This window comes from Dendrobates tinctorius, unplaced genomic scaffold (assembly GCF_039654945.1).
Source record: "Dendrobates tinctorius isolate UK_male_01 unplaced genomic scaffold, ASM3965494v1 ptg000149l, whole genome shotgun sequence".
Classification (NCBI taxonomy): Eukaryota; Metazoa; Chordata; class Amphibia; order Anura; family Dendrobatidae; genus Dendrobates; species Dendrobates tinctorius.
In genome coordinates this window covers 1,760,282-1,784,077 of record NW_027361816.1, presented here as the reverse complement: position 1 = coordinate 1,784,077, position 23,796 = coordinate 1,760,282, and the positions used below count along the sequence as shown (strand labels likewise).

The 23,796-nt window shown below is 43.5% G+C and overlaps 1 protein-coding gene across 4 annotated transcripts in view; it reads left to right on the top strand.

The window, feature by feature from the left end:
• Positions 1 to 23,796, top strand: part of SH3PXD2A (SH3 and PX domains 2A) — a 378,257-nt gene that overhangs the window by 127,806 nt on the left and 226,655 nt on the right. For all 4 annotated transcript variants that reach the window (XM_073546581.1, XM_073546582.1, XM_073546580.1 and 1 more), the window contains exon 3: positions 17,609 to 17,684. In XM_073546581.1, the coding sequence (XP_073402682.1) occupies positions 17,609 to 17,684 (76 nt within the window). The remainder of the gene's footprint in view (positions 1 to 17,608; positions 17,685 to 23,796) is intronic.

Below are 23,796 nucleotides of genomic sequence, written 5' to 3'. Positions count from 1 at the left end.
TGCTTCTGGATCCCTCTGCTAAGCACTGGCTGTGTCGACATAGAACGCAGTCAGTACTTAGTATAGGGGGTGGCTGCCATATTAGATTTTGACCTCCATCTCAAACTTCGACACTGCTTCAACCGGAGCAGTGTTGGAGTGTGTCTTGACCTCTCGGGCCGCATAGAATTACATGGCGGGCCTGATTCAGCCTGTGGATCTTGGGTTTGATTCTGACCTATATATATCATTAGGAGTCTCTTTGAAAGTAGCATTGGGCACATATATATGCAGTCTGGGGTCTCAATGTATTTGCTCTTTATACAGGTCTTTTGTGATGTAGTGATATTGAGTTTTTACCGCCCCCTCCAGCTTCAGATTGGATATATTAGAAATAATAGTAGCCGTGCAATGTGTGCATTAGTGTAAGCAGCAGGTCGGCCCTTTGTTGTTACATCAACCCGTGTACTTCACTTTAGGCTGTGCAGCTCCCTGCTCTCCTGGGATATTACATAATCACTTTTGTAGTCTTTCCTTTGACTTTTTTTTTATACAGTAAGATTATTTTTGATTCTACTTGGAAATATCCCAGGGTAAAAGCTTCTATTTTGCAGATTGCTTCCTAAAGCGGCTGTTTTCCTGCTAATTGTCAGGGGCAGTGAGGTATCAGTCAGACAGGATTCGACACAACTTACAAAACTGAATTGTGGTTTTTCCTACTAAATGAAAGCCAAAAGTACAAAGGCTTGTAAGGTAACCTCAGCATGCAGGCGACCGATTACTTTACATTTCGAAGGATTTAAATCACTCTGGACTTTTGTTTCTCAGACGTACCCAGTAACAAATTGCTTTCTTTTGCTTTAAAGAACCATCAGGAAGTAATAAAGACTTGGCTGATGTCAATGTAAAATTACATTAGATATGGTGGGTCCAGCGCGGTTCAAACTAGGGGATTATCTGCTGGTCATTGATGTAATGTCATGTGAGATATTGGAGACTTTTGGGGGATGCCTCTGGAGGGAAGCTGTGAAGAGCTGAAAATTGCATGTAAAAAAATCAAGGCCTGCAATTCATTACAATCACTGTTTGGATCTTATACAGCAGTTGGGATTAGGTTGCAATTGAATACAGGCAAACTGTATAAAGCATTATGCTTCCAGGATTCAGGTTAATGAAAATAGCAGAGGTGAATTAAGACCACCTTTCATTTATACAGAACACATTTAAAGGGCTTTCCCCATGAATGAAAAAATTCCAAGAACATGTCCCTGAATTACCCTTGGGCTGCCCTGGTCAGCCTATGCCTAGGATAGAGCATCAATGTATTATTAATAAGGGACCCCAACAATCAGCAAAACAAAGGGACTGTAGTTCTACAAGCACAGTGGCATACATATGAGGGTGGTTGTGCCGGGTACTGCAATGTGGTTTTATTCACTTAAATCAGGGGTGTGGAATCTTTTTTTTTTTGCCAAGGGGCTATTTGTATATTTATAGCATCAGTCATGAGCCATACAAAATTATCATCTTGAAAATTAACCTACTATATTTGGCCAAACGTTTTATTAACTCTAGCTTAATGTGATGGCTGGAACTACTTTTCTTTGGTGAGACGTGTGATGTTACATGGAATTGATGATGTTGATACTCATAACTGCTTTTCTAGATTTGTGATGGTCTGGAGCATAGTCGACTCTTTGTGATGATAAGTTTTGAAAAGAAGGTCTCGTGGCAATGGATTGATCCAAACACAGATGTATATTACATTGCAGGTCTCCTCAAAGTGGGAAATTCAATATTGTCCACGTTCCATTTATAGAACTCAAGCAGTGGGAGTTCTGATATATATGCATCACATGGGAGACACCAAGACTGCTGATATCCATCACATAGAAAATAGCGAGACTGCTATATACACATTGCAAAGGAGACACCAAGACTACTGTAAATACATCACATATGAGATACAAAGACTACTGTATATAAATCACAGGGGAATCACCAAGAGTACTGTATATACATTTCATATAAGACACTGAGACAGCATAGGAGACACTGAGACTTCTGTGTGTGTGTGTATATATATATCTCATAAAAGTTTTCTTTACTGCTGTTTATACATAACATAGGATACACTGAGAATGGTGCATATATATCACATAGAATGTGCCGAGACTGCTGTATACATCATAGTATGCATTGAGATTGGTGTATATACGTTATATTGGATGCACCGAGACTGCTGTGTTCAACAGATAGTATACACTGAGAGTGCTGTATATGTAAGAAGCACTGGAAGCAAGATTCTTTGGATGCAGTGAAGAGCCGGAGGCAGAGAAGGGGTTAACAGGATTTACTAGCACAGGTTATTAACATACAAGGAATACTCCACACAGGGAGATGAGATCAGTATCGGCCACAACAGGAATTGCATGCAAACACAATATTTGAGAAGGTGTATGAAAAAGATAACTTATCACTTGCAGTTCTTGTTGGGGAAAGGCTGGAAAATCTCCCGCCGGCGTCATAAGTCGTGGACAAGGTTTCTGGCTCTGTTGCGGAGGAACAAAAACACCATCTCCCAACCAATGCGATGTGTCCGGTCCCGCTTGGCTCGAGTATGCTGAAATATAGAAATGTAGAAACATTCTCTTTTGTGGATTCCTCGGGAATGGCGCCGAACACAAAACGCATGCACACTTGCAGGCCGCGGCAGTGTGCGATCCTCTGAAGTAGTCTCTAGGAACGGAACAAGTCAAATTGTCTCTCACTGAGAGAGGAAGGAGTCGTCTAGCAAGGAAGAGTCCGAGGACAGCTCAGTAAGGACAAAGTCAGTTTGCAAGTCAGAATGCTGGGGGATGGATGATGTGGAGTTAGTCGGAGCAGTAGGGAGGGAGTAAACCTTCTCCTTGTTCTCCTGTAGCCTTCCTGCCAAATCTCCCTCATTCCCGCGCTCAGTCCCTTTAATCTCCCCCATGCCCCCTGCTGTCCAGTGAAAAGGTCCTCCCCTCCCAGAAGAACCTTCCCCCGACAACAGTGGTGACAGTTCCGATAATTCCGGCCCCAAAGTGCACCGGAAACCGCTGACTCTGTCCCGGCTCATCTTCTTACATATACATCATATAGAAGACACTAAGACTGCTGTATACATCACATTGGGGACACTGAGACTGCTGTCTACATCACATTGAGGACACTGAGACTGCTGTCTACATCACATTGAGGACACTGAGACTGCTGTCTACATCACATTGGGGACACTGAGACTGCTGTATACATCACATTGGGGACACTGATGTGATGTGATGTGTATATATCACACAGGATACACTGACCCAGCTCATGGACAGGACTGAAGATGTTTCTGAAAAAAATAAACCTAAGTTTACTCCATCCAACAGTAATTTTTAAAGATTTATGTGATGATATAGAAACAACTGGTTGTGTCACCTTTAATGCTGCATAGTTAGTCAGATTTGTTGCCATTCCTACACAAGTTTTCCAAAGATTGTATATTATACTTTATGATCGCTGGGGTCTATCCCCTGGGACTACCCATTGATTCAAAGTAAAAGAGTATATAGCCCTGTCATTGGTGTGGAGGTCTAGCATGTGCACCTCAGCTAAATTAGTTATCTCATACACTGCCGGAGATAGCAGTTTTATACAGTTGAGATGAATATGAGATCATCATGAAACCATTATACAACCTCAGAATTCACTGAAAAAAATATTTTTAATAAATGGCTTGTCCACTACCAGGACAACTCCTTCTTAAACTAAATGTTTGGTACCGATAAAATAATAACTCGCCTCCCGTGTCGGCTCCGTTGCAGCGGTGTCAGCACTCGCTGTCCTGGGGCTGTGATGCACTGGAATGATGCTTGGTGCCCAGCACCCAATCAGCGCTGGCGTCACTTTCTCCGCCTTCGGACAAACTGAGCATGAAGAGTAAGTCCGGCGTTAACTGCAGCGCTGGCTTCCTCTTTATGTTCAGCTTGTCTGAGCACGTTCGCTCATCACTAATCCAAGTAGTAGTGTCCCCGTATGGACTGGTAGTCCATCCACTGTTAAGATAAAATATTTAACGTAAGGAAGTTAGGCATAAAACTGGAGTCATTTGGTGATTATTAGTAACAGTCGATATGCGACACATGCAGATCAAATAAAGGCTGTATCAAATGCAAATAGTAGTAGTCTATCCAGGAGGCAGATAAGATAGAAACTTATTGGTCTAGCAGCGTTAATGTGCCAAACCACCATATACTAACAATCAGTGTCGGACTGGGGTACCAAAGGCCCATCAGTAACATTGACCTTGGGGTCCCCACTTTTCACCTGCATACAAATTTTACACTACCCTCGTTCAAATTTACCTATATCTCTATGTAATAATAAACTGGATAGTTTGGTTAATGAATGATGAGATGCTGCTTTTTCTGTACAGAATTAATTAAGTGAATTAAACCAAGTACTTCCCATAAAATGGGATTGGTGGCCCAGATCTGCACAGGGGCCCACCGGGGGGGGAGTCCCCTGTTCTCCTATGGGCCAGTCCGAGCCTGCTAACAATCATAGCAGGGGTCTATTGGATAAATATTGTATGCAAATGAGATGCAAACCAAGGAAATAATAATTCTAAAAGAAGGTATCTAGGAGACTGAAGATACCGTCACATTTAGCGATGCACCAGCGATCCCGATCACGATATGACCCGGTCAGGATCGCTGGTGCATCGCTAAATGGTCGCTAGTGAGCTGCCAAACAGGCAGATCTCACCAGCTTTGCAGCAGCGGTCGGGGGTCGTTACTTACCTGTCAGACGCGGCGATGAAGACCTCCCTCCCGCTCGCGTCCACGCGTCGCTCGTCGGTGCCAGCAGGAAGTGGCCGACGAGAAACGGCCCAGGACGTTCTCGCGCGATCAGCGATAACCAGCGGGGAGCCGGTCGGAGGTATCACACTTAGCGATATCGCTAGCAATATCGCTGCTGCGTCACAAAATCTGTGACGCTTAAGCGATATCGTTAGTGATCTCGCTTAGTGTGACGGGGCCTTAATAGTCCTATTACTTTATTTGATTGTATTTGCACCAATATATATCAATACTCGTAGAAAGGTTTTAAAACGTGTAACATGCAAGTCAAGTACAAAAGGATTGGTAAAATATCCAAAAAGGTCTATAAGATAAGTGTGACCTTATTGTTATAGCTGCATAATTAAGCCTAGATATATTTGGACTGCTGTATATCAACACTCGACGCATTTCCCCTCCTGCGTTTTGATTCTTCAGGAGCGCATATGGTATTAGATTTGCAATAAATATAATCAAAGTATTTTGCTTCCATATGGACCACATTTGCGAATTTCAGACAAGGAAAGTTCAGGATGTTTCCAAAGGACTGGGATGTGTCCTGGAGCGAGGAAACCCCGCAAGTGGACGTGTCCCCAAATTTCACAATACAAACTGCATATATTATTAAATAGATTTCTTAGACCTGAGGAGGGCGAAAAATCCAAGTCGGGATGGCTGTGTAAGCCTTTTCTAGATGTTTACAGTTGATGTAAAAATGAGCATTACAATTATTTTCAGAATTGTATAGCCTTTCTGATGTGGATTTTCAAAGTAAGTACACCAGTCTGATCAGGGCTAATAAAAGATCTATTTAAAAGGGTTCAATGCTTTTAAAAACGCAAACCCTAAAAGCTTGCAGTCAGATAGTAGTCACATCTCTCACCGTACTCCCTTTCTGGCATAGCTCCACCATTTTGGCGGAGCTGGGAGAAACTGGCGTGAAAATGTCAAAAGTCTGGTGAAATTGCTTTGCCAATATCGGCACATAAATGCTTCACCATGAGTGCAGAGACCTGTGTGTCGTAAGCAGTGCCTTCCCGCCTCCCACCAATCCCGTAATAACAAAACACCGACAAGCATGGATGGGTTGAACAGGTCGGTCAGAGTTTATTAATAAGCAGAGAGAGGCAAGTACAATTCGCAACGGACTCAAAGCTGTAAGCCCGCGACCGCTGGGCACGTCGGCTGATGAGAGGTTACGAACCTTGCCCCCCTCTACACTACCGCTGTGACAGAATAAAACGATAACATGAATAATGAATTTGCACAAAATCAAATATATATTATATATATATTTTTTTTAAATATAAATTTTAAACAACATTTGCGCCACACATCTGCTAATCTATAAGGGAGGGAGGGTGGGCCAAAAGCTCCTCGATATCAGCCGGAGAGGAAAGAGAGAGACCCCCACCCCAGCACCTGAATTTAACCCCTGAGGGTGTGGCCGGACGCCCCTTCCTCTCTTTCCGTTGGTCAGTGGGGCGTCGTAATTATGGTATCACCAGGGGGGAGTAGTGGGAGGGGGAGGCACTGCACGGAGTTCACTTATCATTAAATCCATGGGGGCTCTACAGTCAGAGGCACGATCCTTATTCAGTACAGTGCCTGCCAGACTGCAGAGACCTGTGTGTCGTAAGCAGTGCCTTCCCGCCTCCCACCAATCCCGTAATAACAAAACACCGACAAGCATGGATGGGTTGAACAGGTCGGTCAGAGTTTATTAATAAGCAGAGAGAGGCAAGTACAACTCGCAACGGACTCAAAGCTGTAAGCCCGCGACCGCTGGGCACGTCGGCTGATGAGAGGTTACGAACCTTGCCCCCCTCTACACTACCGCCACGGAGGATCGTGTGTATGACCTACACAGGACTCCGACCTCCACACAACATCATTAAGGCCTGTTCAACCCCGTCCTGCAAACTAGTCAAAAACATTATAGCCCGATATCTGTTAGATGAACTCCGTCTGGTCTCAGGAGGGATGAGATGTCTTCTTCCAGGTTGTGGTGGTGAACCATGATGCCGTAGTTCTCTTTGACAAACGTTGCCATCTTTGCGTTTATCCTTCTCCTTGACTTGTCGATGGCCTTAAGGTCTTTAGCTCCGTGCCAGACCGTTCGTGATATTATATGAGACCACACCACCACCATATCTGGTATCAAGCAACCAGCCCGCTTGATGTCAGTTTTCATTGTCGTGAAGAGCTCCGCTCCTGTTGTCTTGCACAAATCATTACCACCAGCATGTAACACCAATATCAGCGGCCGTTTTTGTCATTTTAGAAATTTTAACCAACTCCGGGAAGATCTGATCCCACTGGAGCCCTGTGATGCCTCTCCAGTTGACCTCAAGTTGTGGGAAGTTAAAATTCTTTTCACCAGGGCATATCTCTGCTCTTTTGCACGCCCAATAAAAAAAAAGAATGTCCCAATACCCAAACTGTGGGCTTATAACCTCCTGTAAGAAACAAGATGTATTATAGCAGGTCTGGTCTTATGTATCTTGCAAAGCATGCAGATTTCCAACGTCCCAATCTCTGTACTTCAGCTACACCGGTCCTAGCTGCTTCAGTGGCAGCTCCAATTCTAAAAGAATGCGTTCCGTATTCTTTGGGGTCTACACCGACAGCTTGTAGACATTTCTTAAAAATTGTATGAAATTGATATTTAGTAAGTGGGGACCCGTCGGTGTGTGAGAAGAAAAATCTACTTTCGTGCATAATAGCTGCGTAGTGTCTGACTATTTTGACCGGGCATATGGGGCCTTCTAGAGCCTTGACCAGGACTAAAACGTGTAACATGCAAGTCAAGTACAAAAGGATTGGTAAAATATCCAGAAAGGTCTATAAGATAAGTGTGACCTTATTGTTATAGCTGCATAATTAAGCCTAGATATATTTGCACTGCTGTATATCAACACTCGACGCATTTCCCCTCCTGCGTTTTGATTCTTCAGGAGCGCATATGGTATTAGATTTGCAATAAATATAATCAAAGTATTTTGCTTCCATATGGACCAGATTTGCGAATTTCAGACAAGGAAAGTTCAGGATGTTTCCAAAGGACTGGGATGTGTCCTAGAGCGAGGAAACCCCGCAAGTGGACGTGTCCCCAAATTTCACAATACAAACTGCATATATTATTAAATAGATTTCTTAGACCTGAGGAGGGTGAAAAATCCAAGTCGGGATGGCTGTGTAAGCCTTTTCTAGATGTTTACAGTTGATGTAAAAATGAGCATTACAATTATTTTCAGAATTGTATAGCCTTTCTGATGTGGATTTTCAAAGTAAGTACACCAGTCTGATCAGGGCTAATAAAAGATCTATTTAAAAGGGTTCAATGCTTTTAAAAACGCAAACCCTAAAAGCTTGCAGTCAGATAGTAGTCACATCTCTCACCGTACTCCCTTTCTGGCATAGCTCCACCATTTTGGCGGAGCTGGGAGAAACTGGCGAGAAAATGTCAAAAGTCTGGTGAAATTGCTTTGCCAATATCGGCACATAAATGCTTCACCATTTCTGCGTGGATTACATTGGCTAAAAGTGCTGCCCACTGCTTTCTGGTAATCTTATACAGTAGATGCTTTATTTCTGTTTATTTAATCCCTACCAGCAGCTTTTTTGCTGAGCAGCCTCTGAGTTTTTGGATGCTGAAATATTTTTTTTTCTTTTGTCGGGTCCTTGGCAGGTGTTGGGTTATGAAGATATTATGTATGTTTCCTGGAGGAGAGAATTAGTTTCCCAGCTCCTTATTTTTTCCAGTGTAGCACCATCTATTTGACATCTCATAATTCTTGCAAATTGAAGGGGAATTTTCTTGATGTTAACCAGTTTTATAGATCCTTTTAACATCTTCGTAGTGAAATTCAATATGTCCATTCATGTGTTTTTGTCAGTTTATATATTGTTTATAGTAAATGGTTGGAGTAACATGAGATCCAAGCTACCCTTGATGTTACTTTAATGTTTATAACACATTATTTTAGTTTAACTGGGTTATCCATTTATACTTCTCTTATCAAATTAGTAGCAAATATGAGAAAAAGAACAACCATTCCCATACTTTCTTTTTAATTTTGGAAAGTGCATGGCCTTAGTCCTCTGGCTATATAATTTGTGTTGCTAAATTAAGTTGCCTGTCGACATGAAAGAAAAGCAGACCTAAGCCAATAAAGCATATCTGGCCTTTCATTGGAAAAATATGGTCATGCTGCCAATGTCCTACACAATAAGTTGTCTACTTTTGGTCTAAATGCAAATCTATTATGTCCAGGAACTGTCCTGATTACCATGCTCTGTGAATCCCCCCCCCCGTCTCTTAGTAGGAGGGTCCTCTTCATCAGCTTTCTTGCAGCACTAATGGTGCAGGAATCTCCTTTTCCACTCTTTACGAGTACGGTTGAAACGTTGACCATATCTGTTTTGACTCCATGCCAAATCAAGATAAAGAACACTGCAGCAAGACTTACGGTCCCATTTTATTTTTTGTGGTGCTGAGGTTTCTTCTTCGGCTATCCCTATTATAGGTCATCAATGTCTGATCGGTGGGAGTGCGACACCTGGTACCTCTATCGATAGGCTGTTCTCAGTGCTGGCGGCTAGCCAGAAATGCTCAGTTATGGAACTCCTCCGTCTACTGACAATGACCTCTGCTAGGTTGATTTTAATAGAGGGCGGATGTGCAATACCCGGTCGCGGCTACTATTAGTATATGGAGCAGCTCTGTATAGGGGACGGATGTGCAGTATTCGGCCGCGGCTACTATTAGTAGATAAAACAGCTTCGTATAGGGGACGGATGTGCAATACCCGGGCATGGCTACTATTAGTACATGGAGCAGCTCCGTATAGGGGAGAGATATGCAGTTTCCGGCCGCGGCTACTATTAGTAGGTGGAGCAGCTACGTATAGGGAGTGGATGTGCAGTACCTGGCAGTGACCATTTTTGGTAGACGGAGCAGCTCCTTAACTGAGCTCTTCCAAAAGCTGCCAGCACCGGGAACAGCTGATCGGTGGGGCACCGATCAGACATTGATGACCTATCCTAGGGATAGCAATCAATGTTAAAGAAGTTGACAACCTATTTAACCCCTTAGCGACCACTGATGCACCTTTTAACGGCGAAAGCTAAGGGTACTTATTCCTCAGTGCCGCTTTTTAACGACGCTGAGGGCGATCACAAAAAAAGGTCAGATTTAAAATTAATTTCTCTCTCCTCTGATAAGATCTAACATAGCAGAGAAGAGAGAAATGAGGTCCTCCGAACCTCCCTGATACCTTCACCCTCCACATTATCTTCCTGGAAAAAAATGGCGGTTGCTTGCGCAGTGCGCCCGTCGAGATCTGCCGGCTGGTGCCCAACAACAATAGGGAATTTTTCCATCAAGGTGATAGACCCTATCACAGTGATCAAAATAAAAGTAGTAAATCAAGTCCCTCTTTGTCAGGGTTGGGGTTAGGGTTGGAATTAGAATTGGAAAAAAATTATATGACGGCTAGTATTCAGTACAAGTCCTCGCTACTTGAGTTTGCATCGGGTGCTCGGCTATTCAGAGTATCGTGGATCCTCGCATGTTTTTTTTGGGTGTCTAACAGCCGCAAAACATGCTGGGCAGGGACTCGAGCATATCACTGGAGCAGCCGCGATATTCGGTGCATACCCGAGCACACGATGCAAACTGCAGTAGTGAGCACTAGTGCTCAAAACTAATGACGATATATTCAATATGACGACCTAATGTTATCAAATTCTGTGTCGTACCTGTGGGTTCAATATGCTCACTGTACCCCAGGGTAAAATCCTTGAGGGGTGTGGTTTCCAAAATGGGGTCACTTGTGTAGGGGTTTCCACTGTTTATGCACATCAGGGGGTCTCCAAATGTGACATTAGGTCCGCTCTATTCCAGCCAATTTTGCGTTCAAAAAGTCAAACTGCGCTCCTTCCCTTCCAAGCCCTGCCATGTGCCCAAACCTTAGATTTTCCCACCATATTTGGGTATAGCCATACTCAAAAGAAATTGCACAACAAATTTTGGAGTCCATTTCCTCTTCTTACCCCTGTGAAAATAAAAAAGATTGGGTGTAAATAAATTTTTTGCAAAAAAAGTTACGGTAACTTAATTTTTTCCTTCCTTAGTTCTCGTGAAGAATCTGAAGGGTTAATAAACTTCTTGAATGTGGTTTTGCACACCTTGAGGGGTGCAGTTTTTAGAATGGTGTCACTTTTGGGTATTTTCTGTTATATAGGCCCCTCAAAGTCACTTCAAATGTGATGTGGTCCCTTAAATAAATGGTTTTGTAAATTTTGTTGGAAAAATGAGAAGTTCCTGGTCATCTCTCTTAACCCTTATAACGTCCTAACAAAAAAAAAATGTTTCCAAACTTTTGCTGACGTGAAGAAGACATGTGGGAAATGTTATTTATTAACTATTTTGTGTGACACGACTCTCTGATTTAAGGGCACAAAAATTAAAATTTGAAAATTGCCAAATTTTCAAAATTTTTGCCCAATTACCATTTTTTTTTTTAGAAGTAAGCGCAAGTCATATCAAAGAAATTTGACCACAGTCATGGAGTGCAATAAGTCACGAAAAATCTCGGAATCAGTGGGATCCATTGAGACGTTCCAGAGTTATAACCTCATAAAGTGACAGTGGTCAGAATTATAAAATTTGGCTTGGTCATTAAGGACAAAATCGGCTCGGTTACTAAGGGGTTAAAATCTCTGTATATCCACAGTCCCTACAGAGGTGAATGAAACTGTAAAATTTACAACAAGCTACTCCAAAATGAACAGAGCCAAGATGGTTCCTGTAAAAAAAAATGAGGGTGACGTCCTAAGCAATGTCATGTGGGACTGTCGTCCAGTTATCACAAGTACAGTATGTTTTTATAGGCTGCCTTTGCTCCTGTGAACAATGGACCCTGGTTTACATAGAAATGTATTTGTTTCTTTCACTTGCATGCGTATGTTTATACATCTGGCTTCATTTATGCAGCAGTTTATTAGGCACCATTTGGCTAATGGCCAAAGTTAGAGTTTGTGACCGGAAACAGCTGAGAGACTTGTTGGCCTGGAGCTTGTGACACATGTGAACCTTCAAAACTTGTACTTTCTTATTTTTACTTTGAGCAATGTTAATGCAAGCACATTGCATGCAGTGACAGTCCTGAACTATGCAGAATAGTGAGTAAGAAGAGTTTCCCTACATATCAATTTTTATTAATATTTTTTTTATTACAGAAAAAAATAATTGAAAATGAAAAAATGGTGTTTGCTAATCAGAGCTGAAAGCACATTTTTTTATTGTAAGGTGACTATCTGGGAAATTGAATATCTTTTGGCTATGCCATCAATGTTAGGCCGGGGTCACAATTGTGAGTGCAATGCGAGAAACTCACGCGAGTCTCTCGCCTCAATACCCGACACTGCCGCCGGCACTCGGACCGTTCAGCTGCATAGAAATTCATGCAGCCGCACACTCTGGTCCAAAGTGCCCGTGGCAGTGCCGGGTATTGTGGCGAGAGACTCGCGTGAGTTTCTCGCATTGCACTCGCAAGTGTGACCCCGGCCTTAGATTAGTTCTCGGCAGTCAGCTCACAAACAGATCAGCTGCTTGTGAGCTCCATCGTGCTCCTCTGAGCGTCATGTTCCCTTCATTATTTACCAGACAGAATGAATTATGAATGTGTTCGATCTGTGATTTTCACAGAGAAAATTTACCTATTCACATGTCCGTGTTTTTTGCAGACTGTGTGTGCACAAAAAAATCACAGATACATGTCCATCTTTGATTGGAACCGGCGACCAAAATTACCCACACTACTCTATGGGTCTGTGAAAATAACGTACAAGACACAGATGGCATCAGTGTGCAGTCTGTATGCTGTCCATAATTAACATTGCAATAAATGAGATAAGCTTTTTAATTTATTTTTATTTTTCACTTGTGAAAATCTCCGATTTAACACTGATGGAAGAAATACTGACCAAACATTGATGAAAATCAGATCCAATCATTGATGAAACTCAGGCCTCATTTGGATGTCCATAATCTTTCACGTAAGTGAAAAATGGCCTAAGACCTCCTTCACATGTCCGTATAAAACATGTATGTGAAAAACCAGCACCGGTGTCATCAGTGTTGTCCCATCAGTGTTTCATGAGTGTGTCCGTTTTTACCATCAGTGTGTCATCAGTGTTTTTCCAGTATGGAGAAAGAAATAAATAAAATTACAAAGCTTCTTCTATACTGAAATGTTAACGGGGTTGTCGACTACCAGTACAATCCCTTCTTAAACCGAATGTTATGCCCCCAGGAATAATAAAGCCTATATTCACCTCCCGTGCCGGTGCCATTCCCGCGGTGTCAGCACTCGCTCTCCCTGGCCCTGTGATGCAGTGTTGTGAAACGTGGTGCCTGGCACCCAATTAACGCTGGTGTCACTGTCTCTGCCTTCGTACACACTGAACATGAAGAGTAAGTCCAGGATGAGTTGCAGCCCTGGCTTCCTCTTCATGTCCAGTTTGTTCTGAAGGCAGAGACAGTGACACCAGCGTTAATTGGGTGCCGGTGTCACGTCTCACAACACCGCATCACAGCTCCAGAGAGAGTGAGTGCCAACACTGCGGGAATGGCACCGGCTTGGGAGGCGAGTGTGTAGGCTTTATTATTTTATCAGGGCATAAAGGGGTTGTTCTAGTAGTGGACAAACCCTTTAAACACGGACAGCATACGGATGGCAGATGAGTGTCACACTGATGCCATCCATGTGCTGCACTCGTTTTTCACTGACCCATAGACTTGTACTGGCCCTTGTCATCCTTGATGGCAGTAAAAGACGGTCATGTGTCCGTGTGGTTTGCACGGACACATGGTTCTGTGTAAAAACACAGACATGTGAGCCTGAACCTATAATTAGCACAGCAAGTTATTGTTTTACCGGGTTGTCCTGATGAGCGGTTGTACTTTATGCTGCAGATTTTCAATTCACTTGAATGGGATAGGTCATCAGTGTTAGTGTCTAGGACGGAGGACCCCAATATAGGGGGTTTCCAGCAATAATGGTGTTCAGCCTTTCTTTCAGAAAGTGGCCAGAATAATAAAAAGAGCTATTTTTTACCCTATCTGATCTCAGCTCTGCCGCTTTACTGCTGCTCCATTGATTGTTCACAGGCTGCATCACTGACTTCACGGCTACAGCAAACATCACCACTGCAGCCAGTCACTGAACTCAGTGACTCTAAACCTTTAGATGGTACAGACACAGTGATTGACTGCAGTGGTGATGTGCACTGTAGTCATGACATCACTGCTGTAGCTTGTAACAACTCATGTGAGCAGCAGCAGTGAGGCAGTGTGGGGGGTAACTACTATTTTCATTTTTTAACACGTTGCTGGGCAAAAGGCTGACAAGTTCTATTCCTAGAATGAGATGAGAGAACTATAAAACCCAGAATTATTAGTTTTTATTGCTGTAGTATAAAGTGTGACACTCATGTTCTGGGTCTGGGCTCTGCTCCCTTCACCCCGGCTTGCTAAACTTTCTTGTGCTCCATGTCGAGCTTTGCAAGTTTGCTCCCATCTGATGAGCTTCCTAGGTCTATTTAAGGCCTGCCAAGACACACACCTGAGTCTTGGTATTAAGACTTTTAGTTTTCCTGTGCACGATGACCTGTTCTGGATTTCGGGGACCTCTCCTACCTGTCTCCATGACATCTCCTGTCTGCCTGCGTCTTCCAGTACCTCTATTACCTGTTCTCAGTCTTCCAGGACCACTCCTACCTGTCTGTGGTCTCCAGAACCTCTCCTACCTGTTTCCCGTGTGCCTCATCTGCCTGCTACACCGATGCCTGTGGAACTTGGGCTGTGAGGATCCACCTCACCTAGTGAGCGTAACATGTAGTATATATGGATTTAAAGAGTTGATGTATATAGGATGATTGAGGTCACCTTCAATGTATTCTCCCTGTCATAATCTATAATAATCATATCACAACTAGTTTTTGTTTTCCTTGACCCAGATTTGGATTTGGGCACGTTCTAGTTTAGCAAACTATGCAGTTACATAGATTCTTTAGTTTTCTTTACATTTCTATCTATTCTGTCTCTGATTTGTATGCAGAGCCCATGATTTATTTTGAAGCCCACGCTTTTTTTTTAAAGGAAGTTTTTCTTACTCAGAAGTTCTGCCCAACGTCCTGTTTGACGGCTAGGAAAATAAAGTTTCCATCTATCATGTATTATGTAGGGCTGTGTAAAAATACAACTTTTTATGTTTTTAAAATGGCATAACATCTGTTCTTCTGAAGTGTAACCCAATTAGGTGGGTGGTCTAAGGTATACATTATTCCTTACATTGCTAGGCAAACAAGTGACCACCATCAAAAGACCGTATAGACTTTTTTTCTTTACAACTTTTACCAAAGTTGGGCATAAGTGGACTGTACAAGCCTAACCGCTTCCATACGATTGTGAGCTTTAATCAGTCCATGTGTATTAGTGAGAAATATCCTTGGAACCAGAAAGAAAAAACATTTTGGATTATTTCCAGCTCATTCTGTCTAAAAATACACATAGGTAAATAAACGGAGGACTAAGCAAGGAACATGTGCTAGGATAACTGCAGCAAAATTTACAACTAAGTAAGAAAAAAATTAGAAGAGATACAAACTATCATTTCTGTTACATGTAGTCAAAGTTGCTGTTTAAGTGGAAGTCAATCAACATTTATTCTGTTTTCTCCATTTTTGGAAACATGGATACATTTATTTAGGGCTACCATATTCTACACAGTGTACAAAGATCCCTGTCCTCATTGGGAATCCAATTCCAATTCCAAACGGATTTAGGTGTGTGTAGGAGGAATTGGACCAGAACTCTAGCGCCACCTGTTGGGAGTAACAAAACTAAAAGTCAATATTGACCCTTTAACGAGCCTTGCCGCATGACTAAAGTAAGCAATGCACATTAGATGGCCATTGGCCAAACAATACTTCAGCCACTCTTTCGGCCAACAGTCCTCTCAGCTGACTTTACTATACACAGGAGCGCTTGTTCGTCCAAACGTTCCCGTGTTCTCTATTCTATTTTTTATGACCCTCGGCCATTGGCTTATCTCACGGAAAACAAAATCGGACAAGTAAGATCGGAGATCAAAATCTGGTGCCCCCGTACACATGAGACCATCATTCGAACCCATTGATATCGGCTGTTTAGTCTAATGGGTATTAGAGGCCTTTAGGATACCAAGCCAAACCAGACACTACATTTGCAGACACATGTTTCTGGGTGTTTGCTCTTCATCAGTGCAAAGCAGGAGGTATGATCTGGCTGGAACATTTTGCCTTGTGAAGAGTGTAAGCCAGCGTAAGGAGGCTTATAGGCCATACATTTTTCCTTTGGGAATTGAAACATGAAGAGGATATTTGCATATTTAAATTAGAGGAGCATTGCATTGCCCTTAAGTCTCCTTACGATGACTTGGCACTGTCCACAAGGAGACACGTTCCACTTTAAGAGGAATTGGGAATACCTAATTAAACCCTCACAAACAAAGGGAGATCATATAAATTCTATGCGGACGTTGACTTGCTCATATTGGTAAGGCTCCTAGCGCTGCAAGGCAATGGTGCTAAATACTAAACCATCATGCTTCCACATCAGCTGTTTTTTTTTCTTCTACGCTGGAGTGGCTCTTTAAATGTAAGCCCCCTGCCCCCGGTCAACTCGCCCTCCACCGTCTTCAGTGTTTTTTTGGCACCGCTCCAGTACCACAGTGCCATCTTGTGACAATAGCATCTGACTGGCCGGAAGTCAGAAGCTACGTCACAAGTTCTCAATACAAGTCTATGAGAACTAGAATGAGGCCAGAATGTGGCGCTTATAGACTTGTATTGAAAAGTGGCCTCCGCGCAGCTCCATGAGGCACTGGAGCTACCGGTGGGTCACTTTTCACCGGAGACCAACGTGGGCGGCAAGGAAAACAGATGAAAATGCCGGAAGGTGAGAATGAGACAGAGGGCAGGAGATTTACATTTAAAGCACCACTCCAGCGGTGCAATAAAAAAACCTCGGGAGTGGTGCTTTAATGACTAATTCAGAGATGTTAGGAAGGGTTATACTTCAGAGTTATTTTAGGAATCTCATTCTACTATTCTTTTTGGTGGTTGGTGAGACATATTTGTATTCTAAAGTAGAAGTCTCTCCAGCAAACCATTTTAGCTTTATCATTTTCCTTCTTCCATCAAATTTGGAGGATTTGTTTGTTTTTCTGCCTATGCCCAGGCTTTTGTTGTCACTACAGGCAGGTACTATTGCCATCAGCTTAATCGGTGCTCTCTTTTAATGTTAAACTTGAGTATACAGAATGTAAGTCAAAATATTTAATTTAAAGAACATGTCCTTCATTAGAAAGATATTGCGCTGTCCAGAAACATTTCATGGGCTGTGTCTTGGTATTGCAGCTTAATGGCTTCTAGATGAAGGTTTTGCATAGGGGACCCTCTATTGATTAATATTGGGCTCACAATCTAATTTTCCTACTTTAGATAGATAAGAGCATATTAACAGGTTGGGAGAGAGCCATAGTATCCAGGGCAAAACCACAGCTATAAATCCCATATGATAACTATGGGAACAGCCATATAGTATTGCCCTGTAAAAAGTAATATTTGTCATATAATTAGGATATTTTAGTTGACCTCATAAATTGTACTTAATACGACGTGTCAATATTGATCTTTTATGGTATGTTATCAATTTTCTGTTTCAGATGCAAGTTTTGGATAAGTTTCCTATTGAAGCAGGACAGAAAGATCCAAAGCAAAGAATAATTCCATTTCTGCCAGGTAAAACATCCATTCTGTATCTCTAACATTCGTGCAGTCAATTTATGATGTAGTGCCCATATAATATTAGCAATAATGCTCCCTTTGAATGCTTTTTCTCTTTACTCTTGTTTTCTCACATGCTTCTCGGTAAATTCACTTACTGTAAATGGGTTGTCCGGTCTTCTGCTAAAAGTCTGTGTCACGCCGCCTCTGCATACTCACCCAGCCTCCGCTCCCACGCCGCAGCCACCCGACAGCCACGGCGGTCCCTTCTGACAGGCTTGTGGCCGACGGGGTCTCTGCATGCAATGTGCATGCGCCATAGACCGCAGCCGCGCCTCCCTCCTGTTACTTGTGCTCCGGCAATGCCCCGAACCGGAAGCACCTACCGACCAATGGCAGACCTGACAGAGCCATATCAGGCCGCTCCCCCCTGAGGGAGGTGCCTGATCGTTGTGTTTGCTCGTACACTGGGCCCTGTTTCCTCGTGTGCTCTCTGCAGTCTCGCAGTGCTGCCTTCCGTGGTCCCTGCAGTAGCCCCGCAGTCCGGTGCTCCGTGGGTCCAGCTATCTACAATCCAGTCCTGCCTCCGGTGTTCCTGCTCCACCCTGCTATCCTCACTCCAGTCCTTCAGTCCTACTCCAGTCCTGCCTCCAGTGTTCCTGCTCCATCCTGCTATCCACACTCCAGTCCTTCAGTCCTACTCCAGTCCTGCCTCCGGTGTTCCTGCTCCACCCTGCTATCCACACTTCAGTCCTTCAGTCCTACTCCAGTCCTGCCTCCGGTGTTCCTGCTCCATTCAGCTATCCACATGCCAGTCCTTCAGTCCTACTCCAGTCCTGCCTTCGGTGTTCCTGCTCCATCCTGCTATCCACACTCCAGTCCTACAGTCCTACTCCAGTCCTGCCTCCCGTGTTCCTGATCCGTCCTGTTGTCTATGCTCCAGTCCTGCAGTCCTACTCCGGTCTAGTCTCCAGTGATCCCGCTCTGTTGTCTACGCTTCAATCCCGCACTCCTACTCCAGTCCGTCCTGAGCCGCCCCTCTTGGTACCGGCTATCGTGGTACCTGCACCCCTGGACCTGCTCCTAACGATCCCTGTATAGGGGTTGGCTCCACCTGGCAGCTCGCCCAGGGCCCCTCGGTGCCACGGTCCAGAGGATCCACTCCTGGAGATTTGTCTCCTGACCAGCCGTGGTAACAGTCTGCAGTCACTATATGTCACCTTCTGAATCCTTAGAGCATGCTCACCATACACTCTCTGAATTCTCTGGTATTGCTGCCGAGACTGGGCATTCATGTGACTGTAAGCATGCGATATCCATACTTCTGGCCGCATTCCGACTAGAAGTGCTCAGTCTCGCTCAATTCAAGTGTATTGAGCGAGGCTGAGCAAGTCTAGTTGGAATGTGTCCAGGTAATTGCATACTTGCAGTAAACTAACCATCTGGTCTCAGCAGCAGTACCGGAGAGTCCTGGCAGTTAGCAGTGTGCATGATATAAGGATTTAGAAGTCGGATAGAAGGACTGCAGCATTTTAGTAGAAGAACTGGACAACCCCTTAATGTCATATGACAGCTGCTGCTAAATCCACTTACCGGCTGCAACCTCTTCCGTTCGTTCAGAGCGCACTTCCGCTCTGACAGAATGCTGGAGGGCTGCTGCTAATCGGCGACCGCTGATCTGATTGCAGCTGTCATATGACTGTCAGACACAGGGTCGACTTTGCAAGAGCTGCGTCACTCCAGGAGGTAAGTTTGCCTTTTGTTCTTTTATCTTATGAGAGGTACTTAACAAGGTATTATCCAGAAATGGATAACCCCTTTAATGTCATCTATATGATGGTTTCAACCTTTGGAAATCCCTCAAAATATCAGTGGCCATCCTTATTTGTGAGTAGGCACGTTATCCACTCCTCATCCTCTGCTACGTTAATAATATGCATGCTGCTATATTGCACAGGCAAGGTGCACGTGTTGGTTTTGCAGTCTATTCTTTGTGAATTTTTATTTCATTTTTTTTCATGTCTTAATGGTTTTTATTATGATTTATATTATACTACTCCAAAGTTCTTGTCTGTTTTGTTGTCCGAATACAATTAGTGATGTGCGGATGGTCAGTGTAACGTCCACGTTCTGTTGTCAGTAGCGAGACTCAAGCACTTGGTTGGCAGGAGCTGGCTACTTCTGGTGCTAGACAGTGATTGGCATTCAGCACGGAAAGGGCACATACAAAGGCCCCTTCTAGTTGCAGGCAGCCGAAATGGCTGTACATGTTAAAAGGGCAGATGTTGGCATGACTGAGGCTTTTTCTCTAGATGTGGGAATGGGTTAGAGGTCCTTAGTTAAAAGGAGAAAAAAAAGTCCAGGAGAAGCTGAAAAGACTGCAAGATTCCTCTTAAAACCAAAGTTAAGAAGCCATCTGTGATGCATAAGGATGTTCCTATATCTTTGAGAACCAGTCCCTCCTTGGTAAATTTACATACATTATTGATTTTTGATTTATTTATGTATAAACTTGGGATATTATCTCCCCATCCCCAAAAGCAATCTGAAATGGCCACTTTTATGTGAGAGTTTGCTAAATCACACTCCTCCTATAGTCCAGTTCACATAATTGTTTTGGCAAAATTGGAAATTTTGGCAAGTGCAAGTACATAGCCCATTAGTAAGCTGTCTTTCTCTCCACTAATGTTCATGCAGCACAACTTCTTGAGGATTTAGGGGCGGATTCCACTCCTAAATCCTCATCAAATGCCTTTTCTGCCACAGATCCTCTTGTGAAATATGCGTTGGATTTGCTATAAGCTATTCCATGACATGCGAACTAGGAGAATGTGCATTAATATATCTGGTTAGTATAATGCACCTTACTTTTCTTAGTTTGGTTGCTTTTCCCCACTATTGTTAAGGCTAATTTACAGTGACCAATTATCATGAATATAAACTGCCAGTGACTGAATAGACGAGAATAATGCTCATTCGTAGGGTGAAATGATTTCTAAGGCCTCTTTCACACATCCGGTGTCAGGGGTCCAGCGGCGTGCGGCGAAAAGCCGGTCCGCCGGATTTGGCCTGCAGCGGTGACACTGATGTACATGCGGCGCCTGATGCGGCTTGGAGGACATTTAAAGGAGCGCAGCATCGGGGGACGAGAGACCCAGCCGGAGAGAGATCGGGAGACGAGAGAGCAGCCAGAGAGAGAGCGGGGGACGAGAGAGCAGCCAAGGAGAGAGCGGGGGATGAAAGAGCAGCCAAAGAGAGCGCGGGGGATGAGAGAGCAGCCAGAGAGACAGCGGGGGACGAGAGAGCAGCCAAAGAGAGAGCGGGGACGAGAGAGCAGCCAAAAAGAGACAGCGGGGGACGAGAGAGCCAGCCAAAGAAAGGTATGGAGCGTATGGAGAGAGAGAGAGAGAGAGAGGGAGGGGGAGAGAGAGATGCGCGCCGGGCACTTGTGGGGTTAAAACTCAGTGCCCGGGCATGCGCTGTTGAAAAAGCCGGTCCGGCGCTGCAAAAAAACGTTGCAGCCAACATTTTTTGCAGACGCCGGACGGCGCATGTTTGCCGTAATCGGCAAAACCCGGAGGCGCCGCATGTCCATCCGGCACGATGCGGCGATCATTACATTCTATGTGAAAAAACCGGATCCAATTCCGGATCCGGTTTTCACAATTTTCGCCGCATCGTGCCGGATTTAAAAAAATGGATGTGTGAAAGTAGCCTAAGATTGCTTAAAAATCATCTTTCTCAGCAATACATCATTTTGTCATGCGCTGCCGAGAACAATGACAGTCCAAGCAAGCGGAATGATCTATTACCGGTTGTTCTGGCTACCTGGAAAGTGCAGTCCGATCGCCAATAAGCAAACATGTAGCTGATCGTCAGTCGTTTTACAGTGCGTGTTGGCAAGCATAGCCACATCCTTAGAGTAAGTTCATAGTTTTTGATCACTTCTAAAAAATATGTGCTTTCTTGTGGAAATTGCTTCAGGGAACTCTCCATCCCTGCGTTTCTTGTAGCAGTTTTTTCAAGCGTTATTTCCACAGTTTTTTTCCGGGAGCGTTTTTTGGTAGCCTTTTGGAACATTTTCAGTCAAGAGCTGTGACATCCACTTTCTTTTCTCCAATCAGTTGTTTTTGAAAATCTCAAGAATTTAAAAGAAGCTGAAAAGCCTGAGCGGCAAGTTATTTTTTACAAAGAAATCAATAGGAAGATTTCCTTGAGTATTTTGTGAGTGCTTTTTTTTCTCCACATCTACATGAGTCAAAAAATTCCTGGAAAAACAAAAACTAAGTGTGAATATTCCCTTACCCTTAGGCTAGGTGCAGTCGGCTGTATATTCTCTTATGGTCGGGGCCACACTTGCGAGAAACTCGCACGAGTCTCACATCTCAATACCCGGCACTCGGGAACGGAGTGTTCGGCTGCATGTATTTCTATGCAGCTTAGCGCTCCGATCCCGAGTGCCGGGTATTGAGACACGAGACTCATGCGAGTTTCTCGCAAGTGTGACCCCGGCCTATCTGAGAGAATTGGGCTGATCACACTCTGATCAGAGTCTGATCTCATTCTCTCGTATGAGATGAAGATGGAGTAAAAAAATTTCTTAATCTTTTCCATTCAGTATGGCCACGGAATTCGAACTGCGGCCAGATGTCACCTGAAGGCAGTCTGATGTTTTCCACAGACTCAATGACTTGCAGTACCATCCAAATATAGGATCAAATTCGGGCATGCAGGGATTTTTTTCATCGGACCGGCTCGGACATGTGCACGGACCCATAAAATAACATTAGTCCAAGTGCAATGCGATGTTTTGTTGGATCACAGTTGCACCATCCTTATTCTGTTATCCAAACTTCTACACAATATTCTGAGTGTGGTCTAATTAGTGATTACTATAAAGGTAGAACTCATTGTGTACATAAAGGTCTCTTTGATGCACCCCTTGTTATTCTTTGGCTTGGCAGCAGCTCCCTGGCACTGGTTGCTACAGTTGATTTCCCCACAGAACATCACCCATTATGCACAAATACATACAGGGATCTGTCATTTGTACAGTCAGTGGCTTCAGCTTGTCGACTGCACTCTTGAAAGGCAAACAGAGCTTGTTCCTGGAATAAAATTCCTGCAGAGACTAACGCGTTCCACTTATCTATATTTCTGCAGTAATTTCCCAGCAAAATCAGCACAATCGCCTCTTGTCAGTGGGAATCCCCATAGCACTGATGTCATTTGGCAGAGCGTAGTTTGTAAAAGTCCACTCCCTAGGTCGTTTTTTGTTTTCTTACCTAAAGCTAAAGAGTAATTGCAAATCGTCCCCCTCGTTAATAGGATCAACAGCTTTACGTTTTGTTTTATTTTATCTTTCTAAACGTATGTCTAAACCACCTCAGGGGACAGATTCCGTTGAATGTATTTTCCTATTGACCTGGACAGTCCTCCATACACATTAGACTGAATTTGGCTGAACCCTCCGATATCAGCAGGATCGTCATACGGTGTAATGTATGGGGGCCTCTTGATTCTCTCCCTGTCAGCAGATGTCGGGGGGAGAGAAGAACCTGACTGTTGGAATGGGATTTGTATGGGATTTTTCAAACCCTGGCAGATATTTTACATTGTTTATTTTTTGCAATGAATATGAACATATCTAAATATCATATATACAACGACTGTACAGAAGACACATATATTAAAGGGTTGTACAGAAATTGAAAAGAATTGCCTAAGAGCAGGAAGTGTCTTATCTGTTATCATGGCTTCAATGCCGTTGCTCCAGAGGGCTTCACCAGTGGTTATTTGTTTGTTGCTTTTCAATTATGAAAGTGACTGTGCCACCAAAGTTTGCAAATATAATTATTCTAGTTAGTCAGTAAAGGTATCATACATATTGTTATCTATTATGATATCACATTATTTTTAGTTTATATAGGGAGTGTATATTTTTATGGAGTGAATTAATCAACCAAAGGCATTTTTGTCATTTTTGAATAACTGATATTACATGGACATAATGCAGGCTGCTTACATGTATGACCAGTGCTGGGACCCTCATCACTCAGCTTATTGAGGGTACCATGCCAGCTCTGCCTGTTCAGGTAATGGGGCTGATTGTGCTGTCATGGTGCTG